This window comes from Neoarius graeffei, chromosome 7 (genome assembly GCF_027579695.1).
Source record: "Neoarius graeffei isolate fNeoGra1 chromosome 7, fNeoGra1.pri, whole genome shotgun sequence".
Classification (NCBI taxonomy): Eukaryota; Metazoa; Chordata; class Actinopteri; order Siluriformes; family Ariidae; genus Neoarius; species Neoarius graeffei.
The window spans coordinates 66,198,302-66,218,152 of NC_083575.1; the positions used below are offsets into that span (position 1 = coordinate 66,198,302).

Genomic DNA, 19,851 nt, shown 5'->3' on the forward strand with positions numbered 1-19,851 from the left:
AGCAAAGAGTCTGGGTGTTTTTTCTCCACACTGTTTATCTGGTCAGCCAGGTGTTGTAACGCCTCAGTAACACAAGCCTGAGGAGGGATGTAGACTCCAACCAGAATAAATGAGGAAAACTCTCGCGGAGCTTTCCAGTTCGATGAAAACTGATGAAAAAACTTTACTGGTGGTTATTCCAATGTTTATGAGTTCTTCTCTGGAGTATGTGACCAGAGAAGCAGCACAAGAAACACAACAAATACACAAAAACATAGAAAGTACAAGAGAGCAAAGTACCGAGGCAACCGTCTGCGGCGCCATCTCAGGTCATTATCTCATCTCATTCAAACTATGTCTGAGTAATAATATATGCACCTCACCACGCTACTGTATTAAATGTACATTCACATCAACTACTGCACAGAGCTTTATAGAGTTATCAACTTTGATTGGGTCACTGTCAGCCCCTGCAAAACTTGATCAGGCAACTGAATGCTTAGAGTCAACATTCTGCCATACTTTAGATAATGTAGCTCCTCTTAAAAGGAAAATGGTCAGAGACAAAAAATTAGCACCCTGGTATAATGATGACACTCGCACATTAAAACAGACCACTCGAAAATTGGAACATAAATGGCGTCAAACAAAATTGGTAGTGTTCAAATTAGTGTGGAAGGAGAGCTTCCTGAAGTATAGAAAAGCTCTTAGTGCTGCGAGATCAACATATCTCTCCTGCCTAATAGAAGATAACAGAAATAATCCTAAATTCCTATTTAATACTGTAGCAAAATTAACCAGGAATAAATCCACTATAGACACATGCACACCTGTAGTATGTAGTAGCAATGATTTCATGAATTTTTTTTAATGATAAAATTGAGAATATCCGACAAAAAATTCAAACTACTAATTTAAGGTCAGACAATGTAAGGGACCCTGTAGTTAACAATATAACTGTATCAGATCATCAATTAGAATGTTTTACTTCCCTAAAAGAAACTGAATTACTTTCATTAATCTCGGCATCAAAAGCCTCAACTTGCGTACTAGATCCCTTACCTACACGTCTACTCAAACAGATAATACCTGAAGTAATTGAACTGCTTCTAAAAATAATAAATTATTCTCTTACGATTGGCTATGTACCCAAATCCTTTAAACTAGCAGTTATCAAACCCCTGATTAAAAAACCTGACCTTGATCCCTGTCAGCTGTCCAATTATAGGCCAATATCAAACCTCCCCTTTATCTCCAAGATCCTTGAAAAAGCTGTGGCACAGCAGTTATGCTCATATTTACATAGGAATAACATCCATCAAATGTATCAGTCAGGATTTAGACCTAATCATAGCACAGAGACAGCTTTGGTTAAAGTAGTAAATGACTTACTGTTGGCGTCTGATCAGGGCTGTGTCTCGCTGCTTGTGTTGCTTGACCTTAGTGCAGCATTTGATGCCATTGATCATTCCATTCTTCTGGATAGACTAGAAAATGTTGTGGGAGCTAAGGGAACGGCCCTCTCCTGGCTCAGTTCTTATTTAACTGATCGCTATCAGTATGTTGATATAAATGGTGATATTTCTAGATGTACTGAGGTAACATTTGGTGTTCCACAAGGTTCTGTCTTGGGTCCACTGCTTTTTTCTTTATGTACTGTATGTTACCTCTGGGTGATGTTATTCATAAACATTGTATTAGTTTCCACTGTTATGCTGATGACACACAGTTGTATGTTTCTGCAAAACCTGATGAGAGACACCAGCTTAATAGAATTGAGGAATGTGTAAAGGACATTAGACACTGGATGCTTATTAATTTCCTTCTGCTTAACTCTGACAAAACTGAAGTACTTGTACTAGGACCACATGCAGCTAGAAGCAAGTTTTCTGATTACACAGTAACTCTGGATGGCCTTTGTTTCTTCACGTGCAGCAGTAAAAGACCTCGGAGTGATTATTGACCTCAGTCTTTCATTCGAAACTCACATTGATAACATTACCTGGATAGCTTTCTTTCATCTCAGAAATATTGCTAAGATAAGAAATTTAATGTCACTTCGTTACGCGGAAAAACTAGTCCATGCTTTCGTTACCTCCAGGTTGGATTATTGTAATGCCTTACTGTCTGGATGTTCCAATAAGTGCATAAACAAGCTCCAGTTAGTTCAAAATGCAGCAGCAAGAGTCCTTACAAGAACTAGAAAATATGACCACATCACCCCTGTCTTATCCACACTGCATTGGCTCCCAATCAAATTTTGTATTGATTATAAAGCACTACTATTGACCTTTAAAGCACTGAATGGTCTCACACCACAGTACCCGAGTGAACTTCTAGTCCTCTATGACCCGCCATACCTACTTAGATCAAAAGGTGTAGGCTATCTGCTGGTACCTCGTATAGTGAAGGCTACATCAGGGGGCAGAGCCTTTACTTACAAAGCCCCACAGTTATGGAACAGCCTTCCAAGTAGTGTTTGGGAATCAGACACAGTCTTGGTGTTTAAGTCTAGGCTGAAAACATATCTGTTTAGTCAAGCCTTTTGTTAATGGTGTTTATGAGGTAAAGGTGTAGATCTGGAGGGTCCTCAGACATAGAGTGTTTTGGTAAACTGGGATGTATGGATGCTGTCAGTCCCCACTCGCTTGCTCACTCGAGTTTGTTGATGGTGTAGTGGCTGCTGCTTTATGTCCTGGGGCTCCCTCATGCCTGTGTTACCTTCTGGCTCTCCCCTTTTAGTTATGCTGTCATAGTTAGTTGCCGAAGTCCCTGCTTGTACTCAGTGCAATATGTATACTGTTCCTACTTATTCAGGTGACATTGGGCATACCTAACAACCTGTGTTTTTTCTCCCTCTCCCCCTCCCCCCAAATCTGTCCCTCTGAGTTACATGTTGGTCCTGGGATTGAGATGCTGACCTTTCCTGCTCCTCAGACCTGCTTGATCCATCCTGGTGCCCTGTGTCTGGTTGGAGTCTCATCGCATCGCTCCTGTGGAGGATGGCCCCATGAGGACAGTTGAAAGTCACACCTGGAGGACGCTCTGGACTCTTACAGTAATGCTTTTATGGCTGAGGACTACAGTTGACTTGCTAACTTTAGGACTGCAGTTGTCATGAACAGTTTTGCACTCAAGTTTCCATCAATAAAGAGTTACAACATCAACGAAACTGTCTTCATGTTAAAACTGTTAATATTATAGTCATGCTGTCTGTTGTTGCCCAAATGAGGATGGGTTCCCTTTTGAGTCTGGTTCCTCTCAAGGTTTTTTCCTCATGTCGTCTGGGGGAGTTTTTCCTTGCCACCGTCACCACAGGCTTGCTCATTGGGGATAGATTAGGGATAAAATTAGCTCATGTTTTAAGTCGTTCAAATTCTGTAAAGCTGCTTTCCGACAATGTTTATTGTTAAAAGCGCTATACAAATAAACTTGACTTGACTTGACTAACACCCCTTTTGGCAAGTATCACAGCTTGTAAACACTTTTTGTAGCCAGCTAATAATCTTTCAGTTCTTACCTGGATTTTCACACATTCGTCCTTGCAAAAAGCTTCCAGTTCTACAAGTTTCTTGGGCTGTCTTGCATGCACTGCTCTTTTGAGATCTATCCACAGATTTTCAATGATGTTTAGGTCAGGGGACTGTGAGGGCCAGGGCAAAACCTTCAGCTTGTGCCTCTTGAGGTATTCCATTGTAGATTTTGAGGTGTGTTTTGGATCATCGTCTTATTGTAGGACCCATCCTCTTTTTAACTTCAACATTTTTACAGATGGTGTGATGTTTGCTTCCAGAGTTTGCTGGTATTTATTTGAATCCATATTTCCCTCGACCAATGAAATGTGCCCTGTGCCACTGGCTGCAACACAACCCCAAAGCATGATTAATCCACACCCATGCTTCAGAGTTGGAGAGGTGTTCTTTTCCTGAAATTTGGCACCCTTTTTTCTCCAAACATACCTTTGCACATTGTGGCCAAAAAGTTCTATTTTGATTTCATCTGTCCATAGGACTTATTTCCAAAATGCATCAGGCTTATTTAGATGTTCATTTGCAAACTTCAGACGCTGAATTTTGTGGCTAGGACGCAGGAATGTTTTTTTTCTGATGACTCTTCCGTGAAGGTCATATTTGTTCAGGTGTCACTGCATAGTAGAACAGTGCATCACCACTCCTGGGTCTGCTAAATCTGTCTGAAGGTCTTTTGCAGTCAAACAGGGGTTTTTATTTGCCTTTCTAGCAATCCAATGTGCAGTTCTTTCAGAACGTTTTCTTCATCTTCCAGACCTCACCTCTCCATGGTTTCTGTTAACTGCCATTTCTTAATAACATTACAATCTGAGGAAACGGCTACCTGAAAACACTTTGCTATGTTCTTGTAGCCTTCTCCTGCTTTGTGAGCACCAATTATTTTATTATTCAGAATGCAAGGGAGTTGCTTAGAGGAGCCCATGGCTGTTGATTTTAGGGACAAGTTTGAGAAGTCAGAGAATTTATACAGCTTTGAAATCTGCATCATCTGACCTTCCCTAACAAAGAATTTGAACAAGCCACAGCTCAATAAGCTAATTAAGGTCTGAAACCTTGGTAAAAGTTACCTGAGAACTCAAATGTATTTGGGTGCCCAAACTTTTGCAACTTTTAGATGGTGTTCCTTTTCCTTTTTCACTCTCCAATTGCACAAAACAAAAATAATATACAAATCCTGTAAAAAACGCTGAAAAGAAATATGTTGTCTTTACTTTTATGCCTTTTGGTGATCAGTTCATCTTCTGCTCACTTAACTATTCACAGTAACAGACATTTTCAGTAAGGGTGCCCAAACTTTTGCATGCCACTGTATCATGAACATAGCATTTCAAATGATAAAAAATACACATTAAAATGTATAATAATTTATATTAAATATTTTTAAAAATGCCCAAAATGGAGAGCATAACTCGAGCCTTGGATTGAAAGTGTTAGTGGAGGTCAGGCTTGGACACTGATTAACTCTGCATTTTGAAGTAGTGTTCATATATACAGCCACTTAGGGAAAGTAGCTGCACAGAAGTGAACAGGTCACTTCCCTTTGGAGCTGATAGCTTGGCAGTGATGGCCTTCTGTCAACATGCTGTGTAATTACTTCCTGTTCCAGACGTCCACTGCACGAGAGAGAGAAAAGCTGGGAGAGGGGGAGAGAGAGAGCAGTAGTAAACATCAGCCTGCCCTGCGTGATTAGTTTTCTTTGTATTATTTTCAGCTTATTCCCGATTTTCAGAATCGGCTCCAGCTTCAAACACTTCTGGTTTGCAAAAAATGTATATCAGGCCTTCCTTTTGGGGAGAGGAGAAAGTATATTTATGGTTTATCAAGATGAATGACTGCAAATGACTCAAACAGATTACCAAACTCAATCCTGGAAGTTACAGACAGAATAAGTCAAATACAATCTAACAATTTATTCATCCAACTCACATTACATTCATATAGTTCAATGCAATTAATAACACTGTAATATAGCAATATCCATCCATTATCTGTAGCTGCTTATTCTGTGCAGGGTCACAGGCAAGCTGGAGCCTATCCCAGCTGACTATGGGTGGGAGGCGGTGTACACCCTGGACAAGTCATCGCAGGGCTGGCACATAGAGACAAACAACCATTCACACCCATGGTCAATTTAGAGCCATCAATTAGCCTAACCTGCATGTCTTGAGACTGTGGAGGAAACCGGAGCACCCGGAGGAAACCCATGCAGACACGGGGAGAACATGCAAACTCCTCACAGAAAGGCCCTCGCCAGCCATGGGGCTCGAACCCAGACCTTCTTGCTGTGAGGCAACAGTGCTAACCACTACACCACCATGCCACCCTAGCAATATGTAGTGTGTGTATATATATATATATATATATATATATATATATATATATATATATATATATATATATATATAAAAATAATTTTTTTTTCCATTTATTTATGTGTGTGTGTGTGTGTGTGTGTACGTACGTACAATTATGGTGTGCAATTTTTAACTCAACAACATGGGCTGCCACTGGTTCACATTTTACAAATATATTCCAGAGTTCATATAGAATAATCTACAATTAAATATACATTGCTGTTGCTGGACTACAAGACACACACTTAACAAATGAATAAAAGAAAAACAAAAGAAAGAAAACTACCTCCCATTCCCATGTTATCACATGATACTCACACACTCCTCCCTTTCTTTGGTAAAACTGAAAAATATACAAAAACGGGAAAAAAAAATTAAAAGGATTCTCACACAAATTTCATGTGCACTAAGCAATACATTTTAATATCCAGTTCCCAAAACAGAAGCTGTGACAATGTTTGAGGAGAAATGATTTTAAAAATTTTTAATTCAAAATATTTATTCTAAAAATGTTCAATTATTAATATTCTATTATTGGTTCTATTTCACTACACTTGATAATGGAATGCAATAAATGTTGTACTAAAGCAAACAGTAATTCTCATCAGTGCTTAATTGTTCTGTAAAAGTAGCAAATTTATTGTGTGGAATAAGTGTATGTGGCTTTTGGTTTCTGACAGAGGCCTGCCAACAATTCTTCTCTCATCTGCACTTTTAGTGGAACTGATTAGCTGTAAAGAGTCAGTTTTAATTAGGCATACATACAGGAGCTTTTCTACATCATCATATTTATGTTAACACTTATACATACAGCCTATACTCAAAACTGGGACCATATATGATGTCCTTCATTATTTAGATACAAAAGAGTCTCCAGATCAAGAACAGCAGAATTTCATCAATGTCCAAAAGTTTTACAGATGTCATATTTTACGATTATGATTAATGTCCCCCTCAAGAATGATTGTATGCACATTATGTACAGTTTTATATATATTTTTTAAAAAGCATTGAACATTATACGCAGAATGAACAAAAAAACCTTTGGAAAAACAATTCCCTTCACCCCCAAGTGAAACCGGCTAAAATATAATAGCATCAGCTCCTTTCAATATTTATTTTACAAGACAAAGCTAAAATTATTACTGTGTATAAACATTGTGAACCAGTACCTTCCTGGTACAAGAAAAACAAAACCAGAATAAGATAATTCAGCATTTTCTTGACACAGTAATCAGTTTGTTGAGACAGCGATGCAGATATAAGCGCAAATGGAGAAACACATTAAGAAATGAAAATCTGCAAAACAGATCTAATATACTCCCAAATAAATTTGATAGTCTTTCAAGGATTAAAAAAGTGAGAACCATTAGACCTGTGTGAAAATGTAGGGCAGAAATAGAGAAGAAAGAATAGAGGTGGTGGAAGCTAATATACAATGAACTGCATTGAATTACACTGAACACTGGCCATAAGGTCAAGAAAAGAGGAACGAGAAAACGTACCCTGCCATGGTATTAGTGTTCTATTAATCTACTGGTGATGTGTAGCTCTGTAGTACAAACATGAATATCAAAATATAATTGACTAAAATGCAGTACTGTGCTTAGAATGCATAAACAGGTCTAACATGGCATAATGGTTAGAGAAGCAGCTTTGGGACCAAAAGGTCGCTGGTTTGATTCCGTGGACCAGCAGGAATGGCTGAAGTGCCCAAGGCATCTAATCCCCCAACTGCTGCTCTGAGTATGTTGTACATTGCTCTGGTTGGGTAGGGTGGACAAGTGGGTTCAACATTTAGAGAAAGAAAGAAAAAAAAACCTATCCCTTACGGGTTTTCACAAAATGAAAGTTTCATTCAGTATGTAGCTGTGTTTGTGCTGAATGGTGGTGCTACAAGTCTCAATGCTGTAACTATAATGGATACATCAAAATCCTACCACCCGCTGCATTACACACAATCGACAGAGATGTGATCCAGCTGATCTTTACTAGGTGGTTTTTACTATGCAGGTTAGTGCATGGATGAATGGAAGTCTTTTCTGAATCAGAGCCACACACTCCAATTAAACTATACTATACTGAATGCCATGAGAGAATGTCACATCTAATAGACTTGTTTTTTTGTGTTGAAGGTGCACACATGGTGTGCTACATTAGAAAAAGGATAATAATAATAGATGCTTTCATTTCCTTAAGTATATATATAAAATATGCACACACACACACATATATACACACACGTGTGTGTGTGTGTGTGTGTGTGTATATACATACATACATACATACACACACAATATATATATATTATATATACACACACACACCTAGCGAACAAGCTCCTATGCTATTAGCTACCACTTTTTAGCCTAGTCAGTTTTCCAGGCCACAAAAGCCTGGGACTGGGAAGGACACTGGAGCTTTTACTCTTACAGTGGACTAGCTAAGACATTTATGATTTGTCCACAACCGTATGGGGAGTAATATTAATTTAGGAGACCTTTAAGGCATGACTTGTGTTAACATGACCTATGTAACAAACTATGAGGCAAAAGATCATGCTCCATTAAAGTTCAGTCGTCCTTAAATACTGCGTCATCTCCAGTCAGCATAATGCTGGAAGGATACCAAAATCACAGTCATATGGTCACAAGTGAACTTTGATCTGTAATAAATTGAAGCATGATATATTGCCTCATAGTTTGTGGCATATGTCCTGCTGCACATTATTTCTGATTAAAGTTCAGTTGTATTTAATGTGCTAGTCTTTTACATTCAGCAGAAAAATTAGAGAAATTCAAAATAACAGTTATATGGTCACAACTTGAGTCCATCGTCACAACTGTGCCGTAAAAGTAGAGGTGACAGAGTCTGTGGATTCTGTTTCTGACTAAAGTGACAAGAGAAGAGAGTCCAGCTCCTTTTGTGCTTCCTCGTCCTGTCACAGACAACACAAAGATGAAGAACATTTGAGGCAGAAATATGCACAGACCAGAACTGAAATATGCTCAATGAAAATTGACAAGATCAGACAGTATGCATTCCATTAACCCACCTCTTTAGTTATTGTTTTCATATCAGATGCAGCATCACACATCAGCTTGGCTTGGTTGTTCTGGCCCAAGTCTTTATAGCACTAAATCAATGAAGAAATACATACCACCATTGTGGGCTCAAAAAACAACAAAAACATCTAGATCCAGTACCAGGCAAAAGTTCAGACACACCTTCTAATTAAATGGTTTTACTTTATTTTTATTAATTAAAAGACACTTCATGACCAAGTAATGATGGATGTCGTTTCTCTTTAGTTAGTTGAGTGGTTCTTGACATTATGTAGATTGCTACAATTGTGGAATAGGGCTATTTACTGCATGTTTATTATTTACTATTTGATCTCAAATGAATTAAGAAGGTAAGAAATTGCACTAATTAACTTTTGACGAGGCACAGCTATTAATTGAAAAGCATTCCAGGTGACTACCTCATGAAGCTGGTTAAGATAATGCTAATAGTGTGCAAAGTGTCAAGGTAAATGCTGGATACTTTAAAGAATCTAAAATATGAAACAGATTTTTTTTAAACACTTTTTGTTTACCACATAATTCCATTTATCATATGACCCGTACAGACCCGCACACGCGCTTTTAATAAAACCATTGAGAAAATTCACATGACTGAGCAGATACGGATTTTTGAATATGGTCCAGAAAAAGCCGTATGCGGCCCCAAACCCGTTTCCCTCGCTTCCCCGGTTTTCATTTTGCTCTGAATTGTTACTTTGAGGTGGCACAGTGGTGTAGTGGTTAGCACTGTTGCCTCACAGCAAGAAGGTTCTGGGTTCGAGCCCAGCGGCTGGCGAGGGCCTTTCTGTATGGAGTTTGCATGTTCTCCCCGTGTCTGCGTGGGTTTCCTCCGGGTGCTCCAGTTTCCCCCACAGTCCAAAGACATGCAGGTTAGGTTAATTGGTGGCTCTAAATTGACCGTAGGTGTGAATGTGAGTGTGAATGGTTGTCTCTATGCGTCAGCCCTGTGATGACCTGGCAACTTGTCCAGGGTGTACCCCACCTCTCACCCATAGTCAGCTGGGACAGGCTCCAGCTTGCTGCTGATCCTGCACAGGATAAGCGGTTATGGATGATAGGTGGATTGTTACTTTGTTAAATGAGCAACACAACTGAGCACAGTGAGAGTGAATTTTATTTTCCAGATGATTTATCAGACACAGACCTAATGACTCGACTGCCGACTGGACTATTTTGTTTTCAAATCGAAGTTCTTCTGTGTAGACTTAATAGGCTTGTATTGATGATGTCTCCATGAGCTGACCCAAGTTTGAACTGACTTTTACTAACGATGTTATCTTAAAATCGTTTTTATTTCGAGAGAACAGTAAAGTCAGTAGTATTTTATAGAATTCAAACTGTTCTTTCAAACTTGTGCAAAGGTGATTCAACATATAAATGATTTCCTGTCAATCAAATAAAAATTGATTGATTAATTTTTCGCACACCATCGTTCATTATTTTCCACTGTGTATGTTAGTTAAAAAAGGCCATATAATAAAATGCTTATTGACTGACTTCGGTTGGGCCAGACGGGAAAATATTTGGCTCTCGGTCATTTGTACAGCATGACCTTGAGCCAAATATTTTCCCATCCGGCCCTCCCACTCAGTCAATAAGTACATAATATATTCCATAAGTTATTCCATAGTTTGATGTCTTCAGTATTGTTCTATAATGTAGAAAATAGTCAACATGCAGAAAAACCTATGAATGAGCAGGGTTGTACAAACTTTTGACTGGTACTGTATATGAAAATGTTTGTTTAGGATCTTTTACCTTTGCTAAAAACACATAGTTGTATTTAGAGTACTTTGGACAGATCTCCTCTGCCTGTGAAAGTAAGCACAACAAAATGAGTTTTTATAGAATAGTATTATTAAATATGATTAAAGAGCTGATTATAACATCACAGTGCAGCTGAAAATAGTAAATCTGATGTAAACCAATAATATTAATCTTGGCGCTTTGGAACATACATGTATGCACGGATTCAGTGTTTTGGGCTTTCGTGGTTTTGGTTCTTGGGATAAAGTAGTGCAATAGTAACGAAAAAACACACACTTAAGCGTAAACTTAAAAAAAAAAAGTTTTGTGTGTTTAATGAGTTTGAAAACAATCATGCATACAACCAATAAATAACCTACATCTACATTTGCATCAATTTAACCATAGTACGAAAGAGAAACACTAGAGCATCCCAGTATATTCCTCTAATTAAACTTGACATGTTCCCTAATGTTTCAAATTGCTGCCATTCCAACCATCACTTATGAAATTAAAACATTAGCTTTGTCTCACATATAACACTGCTTCTGTTGGCTGAACATTGGTCAAGGAAGACAGATGCAGAGCTTCATGGATGTTGATGAAAAGGATCTTGTCCTTCAGCCCAGTCTTACAAAGGATCTTCTCATTCAGAACGAGTCTTAAAAATAATCTTCTCATTCAGCTCAGGCTTAAACAGACTGAGTAGCTGTGAGCTAGAATGACAGGATTAACTGAGATTTCAGATGAATGAAAGCTGGTTGGCAATCTTTTTTGGTTACATTAGAAGATTTTCACCCTGAACCTGTTTCTTGGTGCTGAAGCTCTGTTTTTCTAGCTAACTACACCCAGGGGATGTTGTCCAACTCCACAGGATGTTTGTTAGAAAGTGAGACAGCTCTTGGCCTCCAGGTGAGGTGCAACAAGTTACAACACATGCCACTTAAATCAAAATTGATGGCAGAGATACACAAGACAAGGAAGAGGCATGCAAGTCAGTGTCTTGGCCAGGAGTGATTTTTATTTCTTTAGTATATAAACCATATCAAATATGAGAACATTGTTAAAATCATGGTAAATACTGAAATCCTGTTTGGTCTTTAACAGGGCGCGGAAGCAATGGAGGGGTAAATCCCTACTCATCACTAAACAAACAGGCCTCTGTACTCCTGCACAAAGCAAATGGTGGGAAGAGTCAATGAGCTGCATTACTGAAACCGGGCTTTAACTTTGAAATTATGGGGAACAATGATAAATGCTTAAAATGGCAATAATAAATTACGTTTCTACATTTTAAAATGGTTATTAGTAATAAGTTATTAACTAAATTTATTAGCTCATCTGGTCGACAGGCGATGAATTTAATGCCATCAATGTGCTGCCCGTCATCCGTCCGGCGCCATCTTTGTTAAATTTGAAGATAATATTCAAATGATCAACGGGGGCTCACTGCCTAAAAAATTTATTCAGCTTTTCTCTGCTCCCAAATATAGCTGATCTAATCCAGCTTGTGACGCAATCCATAACTCATTACCAACTCATTATTTTGTGGAGAAGTCATTTATGAAAACTTTATATATTAAAAAAAAAAGCGCATTAAATGAAGACATTCTTACAATTTCAATCTGATGCATAAATTGTATATCATTAATTGACCATTAATTAATCATTAGCTTAATGATTAATTGCAATTAATAATGAAGATATGGAGTAATTAAGCCCTAACAAGCAGTTTCCACACAAATCGCTTCTTCTCCCTCAATTCTTCAGCAATTTTGATTCTTTCTGGAATGAAGGTAGGGATACCTAGGGTGCATATAATTTCTACCCAGATATGCTTAATTACAATTATTAATGAACTTATGGACTAATTAAGCCTTAATGAGCGGTTCAACAAAAATTGCTTCTTCTCGGGTCAATTCTTTGCTGTTTTGGATTCTTTCTGGCAAATAGGTAGGTATTCCTAGGGCGTATATAGCTTCTATATAGTGTATATAGCTTGCAACATTTATTTCACAAGGTGGCCCACTTTAGATCGTTCCTTCTGGACTAGACAAGGCTGGAGTGAGCAACGCAGTCATTGACGGTCTTGTTAAAACTGCTCTGCTCTGTACAGATGCAGCACTGACTACTGTATTTTAAGCTACTTAACTTATTTTGTAAATAACGGCATTGGAATAAAATAAGTAACAATCCAAATGGCGATGACTGACTCTGCAGCCACTTTTTTACACTTATTCTTTTAAACATGCACAAACCTGCATTATCTTTAAGATTACCGAGTTGTTGTTGTTTTTTTTTTCCCCAACTTACAAAGTTTCCACTCAGCAAGCGTGGCGTACCTTAAGGAAGTTCTGCAGGGCATCATGGACTGTTGCGCTCGGAGGCTCTCCAAACAATGTAGCAGCAATTTTCCTCTCAATCCATGTACACTGGGCTACCTGCATGCGTCCATACACAAACACAGACTCACGTGAGGCCATCCACACAACCACACATGGCTTGGTAGGAATTTAACCAGGGCCGTGCAAAGACCTTTGGAGGGGCAGGGGCTCAACATTCAAAAAAGGGCACTTGGAACAAATTTTTCACACAAGTTAACTTTATTCAAAACTAAATTTCAATTGCAACTGAACATTCTGTGTGTCTTGATAGAATATGTTGTGGACATCGTCATTCAGCCTTAAGTTTTCGAAGCTGCTAGAATATGTTATTAACGCCATCGTTCAAACTAAAGTTTCCGAATCTGCCACGACGTTAATGAAATGGATGGAGCAAATGGTTTAAATATAGCCTAGGCGGCTTCATTAAATGATAAACAACCCTATGCATTTACTGTTGTGTTCTAAGCTGCACAATATTGCATGTTCAGATAAGAAATGAAAGGAGACTTTCAGTGTGACCTTACCATGCCGTTCCTCGCACTGTCTCCCACTGTCAACCGCCTGCATGCGCTTTCTGCACGGAGGTTCACTGAATGCATGACGTCACGGATTGATGCCCGCATTTACACAGAAAAATGTTATTTTATAAATCTATAATTTCATATATTATTGTCAAATTGTAGAGAATATTGATGTTGGAGCTAACTTATCTTTTACAAAAAAAAAAAAACAGTCCCTATGAAAAGGGCACTTTGGACAGCAAACAGAAAAGTGGCAGGGGCTAGAGCACCTGTAGCACCGGTTCATTGCACGTGGGTGAATTTAACACAGCCCTTGATCAGATCTCTAAAATTAGATCACATTACAGGATGCTGTTTGGTTGTTTGACGGGAAGAAAAGCCTGCAGCATATTCTAACCGATACAGAACAACTATCAGAGAAACATCTGCATAAGCTAAAGTGAATAAGCTACATTAATAAGAATTAAAACATTGAAAACACTTAACATGGTCATAGAACAAATTCATCCTATCTGATGATATTAATAAAAACTTTTAAATATTTGACTCATTCAACAATAATTATAATGTTGCATAAACATTACTGCACATGCATGCACATACACAGTTTGTTTTAGCTCATTTCCAGGAAAAATCCAGCACCGGAACTGTTATGTCTTTGTTCTTTGTAAGAAGGTGCAATATGAGGTGTACAGATGTACATCAGGCTTAATACTAGATATTTGTTCAACAAGAATACTGTGCATATTGGCTTTAGACATCAGCAGAGGTGGACAGTAGCGAAGTACATTTACTTGAGTACTGTCCTTAAGTATACTTCGAGTATCTGTACTTAAGTTTTTTGGTTTTTTTTTTGGAAGGTTATGACTTTAACTTCACTACATTTGAAAGACAAATATCGTACTTTTCACTCCACTACATTTCTATCAAGATCCTCGTTACTCGTTACTATGAAGCAGCTTTGAAAGTGGATTTTTTTTCTTTTCTTTTCTAAAACGTGATTGGTTTTTTCGCAGGTGACACTGAGACAGCCCATCAGTAATCACTAGGGTCACGTCACATCCATAGACTGTATAAAATCAAGTTCAATGATTTTTCAGCAGCATTATTTGAACACGATCAGTTGATGGCAGAATGGAAGGAGGCGGTTCTTCTGGGGAATGCACACACCCATGGCTATACCTGGAACCCATGTTTCAGTTTTCTGAAAGGATTAAAGATTCATTTCATTTTAAATGTTTGCTTTGTTTGCCGAAAACGAACCACATCACGGCCTACAAAAACTCGCTGTCCAACCTGTGGAAGCATATTGAGGTATGTAAATGTTTTATTCCAAGAGAAAGCTTGTAATGAAGTTGTCTGTGCTTTTAGAGCTAGCAATAATGTTGCAATAGCGATGCAGTCTGGTTAGTCAGACGACTTTCTATAGATTTGCCCGCCAAGTTGTGACAGCCTTGTTCACGGCTAACGTTAACACCTAGCTAGTTAACTTGTACACTGTTAGTTAGTATGTAAAAACTGAGTTACGCTAAGATGAATAACATTAACTTATCTGAAGTCCTTTCAGAAATAGGTTTAAGCATAATCTTGCCAAATAAACAATGTAGAAATCTCTCTTTTCTAGTAGCATTAGCTACCCAATATGATTTTGAGTTTGAAAAGAGTTTGCTAGAATGTCAGGTGGAGCTTCACTGACTAGCTAGCTTAATGTTAAACCACCATGATGGCACAGCATGCGTTCATTACCTGAATTCACATTTCTGTCTTTGGTAAGGGCATTAGGTTTTGTAAGCGTTGTGGCAATAACACAACGATGCGTTGACAGAAAATATACTTTTAATACTTAAGTATTTTTAAAAGCAGGTACTTCAGTACTTTAAGTAAAAATTTGACTGGACAACTTTCTCTTGTATCGGAGTAACATTTGACCAGTGGGATCTGTACTTTGACTTAAGTAATGAAGTGGGTACTTTGTCCACCTCTGGACATCACTAAAGACAAACCTTCTCCAGCTACTTCTTTATATGCAAAAGTTTACATACCCCTGTTAAAATCGGCTTTTGTAATGTTAAAAAAAATAAGAAAAAAAGGAAACCAAAATAACTTGTGTCAGATCTTAGCAACCAGCAAAATTAAAGTGAAAGACAAAGAAGCATTTTAGGAAAAAAAGGAAAAGAAAAAAAAATGACAATAACCCAAGTACGCAAGTGTGTACAACCTTTTCTAATGGGGCACATGACTGCACTCAGAATTAACCACATTCATACAGTGGTCATTAAAGAAGCCATTCTGATTAACCCCAAAGATCTAAAAGCATCTTTAGTGCTTTTAGGAAGAGCGGTTTCTTTCATAATTTGTAATTCTTCCTCACTTACATACAGTGACAAAGTGATTGGCTGCCATTTCGCCGAGTCGCTTGAGGTGATTATCAAGAAATAGTATGAATTTCCTGACCAATCAGTGCGCTTGATTTCCTATATTCACCTATGTATTTATACTAAACTAAAATAATCCATGCCTGGGTGGTATAACATGGCTTGTCATGAAGTATCTTTGTTAATAATTTCTGTTACAGTCAGAACTGCTGTCGGAGCTGTTGGTACAGAAAATTAAGACACACTTTCTGATTTGAGAATTCAATCACTTTGTTATAATTAAAATGCAGTAAGCAACAGTACATTCTACTGGAAAAGAGTGTTTTATGTATGAAATGGGGCGGCACGGTGGTGTAGTGGTTAGCGCTGTCGCCTCACAGCAAGAAGGTCCTGGGTTCGAGCCCCGGGGCCGGCGAGGGCCTTTCTGTGTGGAGTTTGCATGTTCTCCCCGTGTCCGCGTGGGTTTCCTCCGGGTGCTCCGGTTTCCCCCACAGTCCAAAGACATGCAGGTTAGGTTAACTGGTGACTCTAAATTGACCATAGGTGTGAATGTGAGTGTGAATGGTTGTCTGTGTCTATGTGTCAGCCCTGTGATGACCTGGCGACTTGTCCAGGGTGTACCCCGCCTTTCGCCCCTAGTCAGCTGGGATAGGCTCCAGCTTGCCTGCGACCCTGTAGAAGGATAAAGCGGCTAGAGATAATGAGATGAGATGAGATGTATGAAATGCAGAACCTAAAATAGGAAGAAGTGGAAAAATCTTATTCTGGCGCTACGACAAGTGAACAAAACGTTCTACTTTTCTTCTCTTTCATGCATTTTCTTTTTTTAATGGAATTTCTTCTGAGCCCGATTCAGAAAGTTTATTATTATAGAATGCTGACAGCATCAGAATGACAGATGTGTGACTTCACTTATACTCACAGCATAGCACCAGCGGCCCAGCAGGTAATAAGACAACGGATCCTGTGGCTTCAGCTCAATGGCTCTATCCAAATGATCCTGTTTGTTTGAGGGAGACAGGAGGAAAAAAAAAAAAGAGAGAGATCCATGACATCATGTGACCTGTTCATTCCTGCTCTGAAGTACCACAACAAATGAATGCAGACATTCACAGAAGTACTGAACCACATACTCTGACCTGTCATTCAGACCCTATACCTCTCTTTAGCACTCTGCATCACCTTGATCTAGTCCTCTCTCTCCTTCGCTTATTCTGTCTTTGTGCTTGGGGAAAGTAGCGCTCACTGCCTGCTTTGGGCACATTTATGGAATACTTTCACAAAATTCTGACAAAATACATGTAATACCTCATCTAGCTTTTTTACTCTACAACCCCGATTCCAAAAAAGTTGGGACAAAGTACAAATTGTAAATAAAAATGGAATGCAATGATGTGGAAGTTTCAAAATTCCATATTTTATTCAGAATAGAACATAGATGACATATCAAATGTTTAAACTGAGAAAATGTATCATTTAAAGAGAAAAATTAGGTGATTTTAAATTTCATGACAACAACATCTCAAAAAAGTTGGGACAAGGCCATGTTTACCACTGTGAGACATCCCCTTTTCTCTTTACAACAGTCTGTAAACGTCTGGGGACTGAGGAGACAAGTTGCTCAAGTTTAGGGAAAGGAATGTTAACCCATTCTTGTCTAATGTAGGATTCTAGTTGATCAACTGTCTTAGGTCTTTTTTGTCGTATCTTCCGTTTTATGATGCGCCAAATGTTTTCTATGGGTGAAAGATCTGGACTGCAGGCTGGCCAGTTCAGTACCCGGACCCTTCTTCTACGCAGCCATAATGCTGTAATTGATGCAGTGTGTGGTTTGGCATTGTCATGTTGGAAAATGCAAGGTCTTCCCTGAAAGAGACATCGTCTGGATGGGAGCATATGTTGCTCTAGAACCTGGATATACCTTTCAGCATTGATGGTGTCTTTCCAGATGTGTAAGCTGCCCGTGCCACACGCACTAATGCAACCCCATACCATCAGAGATGCAGGCTTCTGAACTGAGCACTGATAACAACTTGGGTCGTCCTTCTCCTCTTTAGTCCAAATGACACGGCGTCCCTGATTTCCATAAAGAACTTCAAATTTTGATTCGTCTGACCACAGAACAGTTTTCCACTTTGCCACAGACCATTTTAAATGAGCCTTGGCCCAGAGAAGACGTCTGCGCTTCTGGATCATGTTTAGATACGGCTTCTTCTTTGAACTACAGAGTTTTAGCTGGCAACGGCGGATGGCACGGTGAATTGTGTTCACAGGTAATGTTCTCTGGAAATATTCCTGAGCCCATTTTGTGATTTCCAATACAGAAGCATGCCTGTATGTGATGCAGTGCCGTCTAAGGGCCCGAAGATCACGGGCACCCAGTATGGTTTTCTGGCCTTGACCCTTACGCACAGAGATTCTTTCAGATTCTCTGAATCTTTTGATGATATTATGCACTGTAGATGATGATATGTTCAAACTCTTTGCAATTTTACACTGTCGAACTCCTTTCTGATATTGCTCCACTATTTGTTGGCGCAGAATTAGGGGGATTGGTGATCCTCTTCCCATCTTTACTTCTGAGAGCCGCTGCCACTCCGAGATGCTCTTTTTATACCCAGTCATGTTAATGACCTATTGCCAATTGACCTAATGAGTTGCAATTTGGTCCTCCAGCTGTTCCTTTTTTGTACCTTTAACTTTTCCAGCCTCTTATTGCCCCTGTCCCAACTTTTTTGAGATGTGTTGCTGTCATGAAATTTCAAATGAGCCAATATTTGCATGAAATTTCAAAATGTCTCACTTTCGACATTTGATATGTTGTCTATGTTCTATTGTGAATACAATATCAGTTTTTGAGATTTGTAAATTATCGCATTCCGTTTTTATTTACAATTTGTACTTTGTCCCAACTTTTTTGGAATCGGGGTTGTATATTGTTTCCCAGTATACAGTACCAGTCAAAAGTTTGGACACACTGTCTAATTCAATGGTTTTTCTTTATTTTTATGAATTAAAAGAGAGACACTTCATGTCTTAAAGTAATAATGGATATCATTTCTCTTTATTTAGTTGAGCCGTTCTTGACATAATATAGATTACTACAGTTGTAGAATAGGGCTATTTACTGTATTTTTAGCTCATCCGGCCAATGTGTCATCATATCTTGTCTGTCGTCCACATTTCACGAAAATCGCTTCTTTTCTCTCAATTCTTCACCGATTTTTATTCTTTTTGGCAGGAAGGTAAGTCTGCCTGGGGTGCATATAGCTTCTGCCCAAATCTGCATAATTGCAATTAATAATGAAAATATGGAGTAATTAAGCCCTAACGAGCAGTTTCCACACAAATCACTTCTTCTCCATCAATTCTTCACCGATTTTGATTCTTTCTGGCATGAAGGTAAGGGTACCTCGGATGCATATAACTTCTACCCAGATTTGCTTAAAAGTAGATGACCTTTCGATTTCATAAATCAATGAAATTTAGTTCTTTCTGAAATTTGATCATTGTGATGTATGTTTATTTCTGTAATATCTTTAAAACAAACAAACAAACAAACAAACAAACAAAAAACAGGCCATTCTGTGACTGAGAAGTTATTTAATGTGAAGGGATTCCCGAGCAAATGTGCATGAAATCACTCGCTTTATGCAGTCAAGCAAACAGAGGAAGTCCGTGTGCGTATGCACAGGTTTATCATCTTCTTTTGGGTTTTACGGCAGCTGGCATCCACAGTGTTGCATTACTGACATCTACAGGTTTACCTTTGACTGTGCACTGACAGTTACATCATTCTGTCGCTAGACAAACAGCTGATCACACCGAGGTGCTCACTGACCACCGATATTTAGTTTGGTCCTGCGTTTCCTTTCC

At 38.7% G+C, this 19,851-nt stretch overlaps 1 protein-coding gene across 3 annotated transcripts in view; it reads right to left on the reverse strand.

Annotated features, from left to right (window-relative positions):
• Window positions 1–5,399: 5,399 nt before the first annotated feature.
• Window positions 5,400–19,851, reverse strand: part of LOC132889593 (regulator of microtubule dynamics protein 2) — a 107,725-nt gene continuing 93,273 nt past the window's right edge. For 2 of the 3 annotated variants that reach the window (XM_060926259.1, XM_060926258.1), the window contains exons 7-11: window positions 16,898–16,975; window positions 13,038–13,136; window positions 10,708–10,761; window positions 8,919–8,999; window positions 5,400–8,801 (exon numbers count right to left, since the gene is read on the reverse strand). In XM_060926259.1, coding sequence (XP_060782242.1) covers window positions 8,754–8,801; window positions 8,919–8,999; window positions 10,708–10,761; window positions 13,038–13,136; window positions 16,898–16,975 — 360 coding nt within the window. In that variant the 3' untranslated portion in view covers window positions 5,400–8,753. Of the gene's footprint in view, window positions 8,802–8,918; window positions 9,000–10,707; window positions 10,762–11,154; window positions 11,865–13,037; window positions 13,137–16,897; window positions 16,976–19,851 lie in introns of those variants that run through there. The other variant, XM_060926260.1, reaches the window with a different exon arrangement.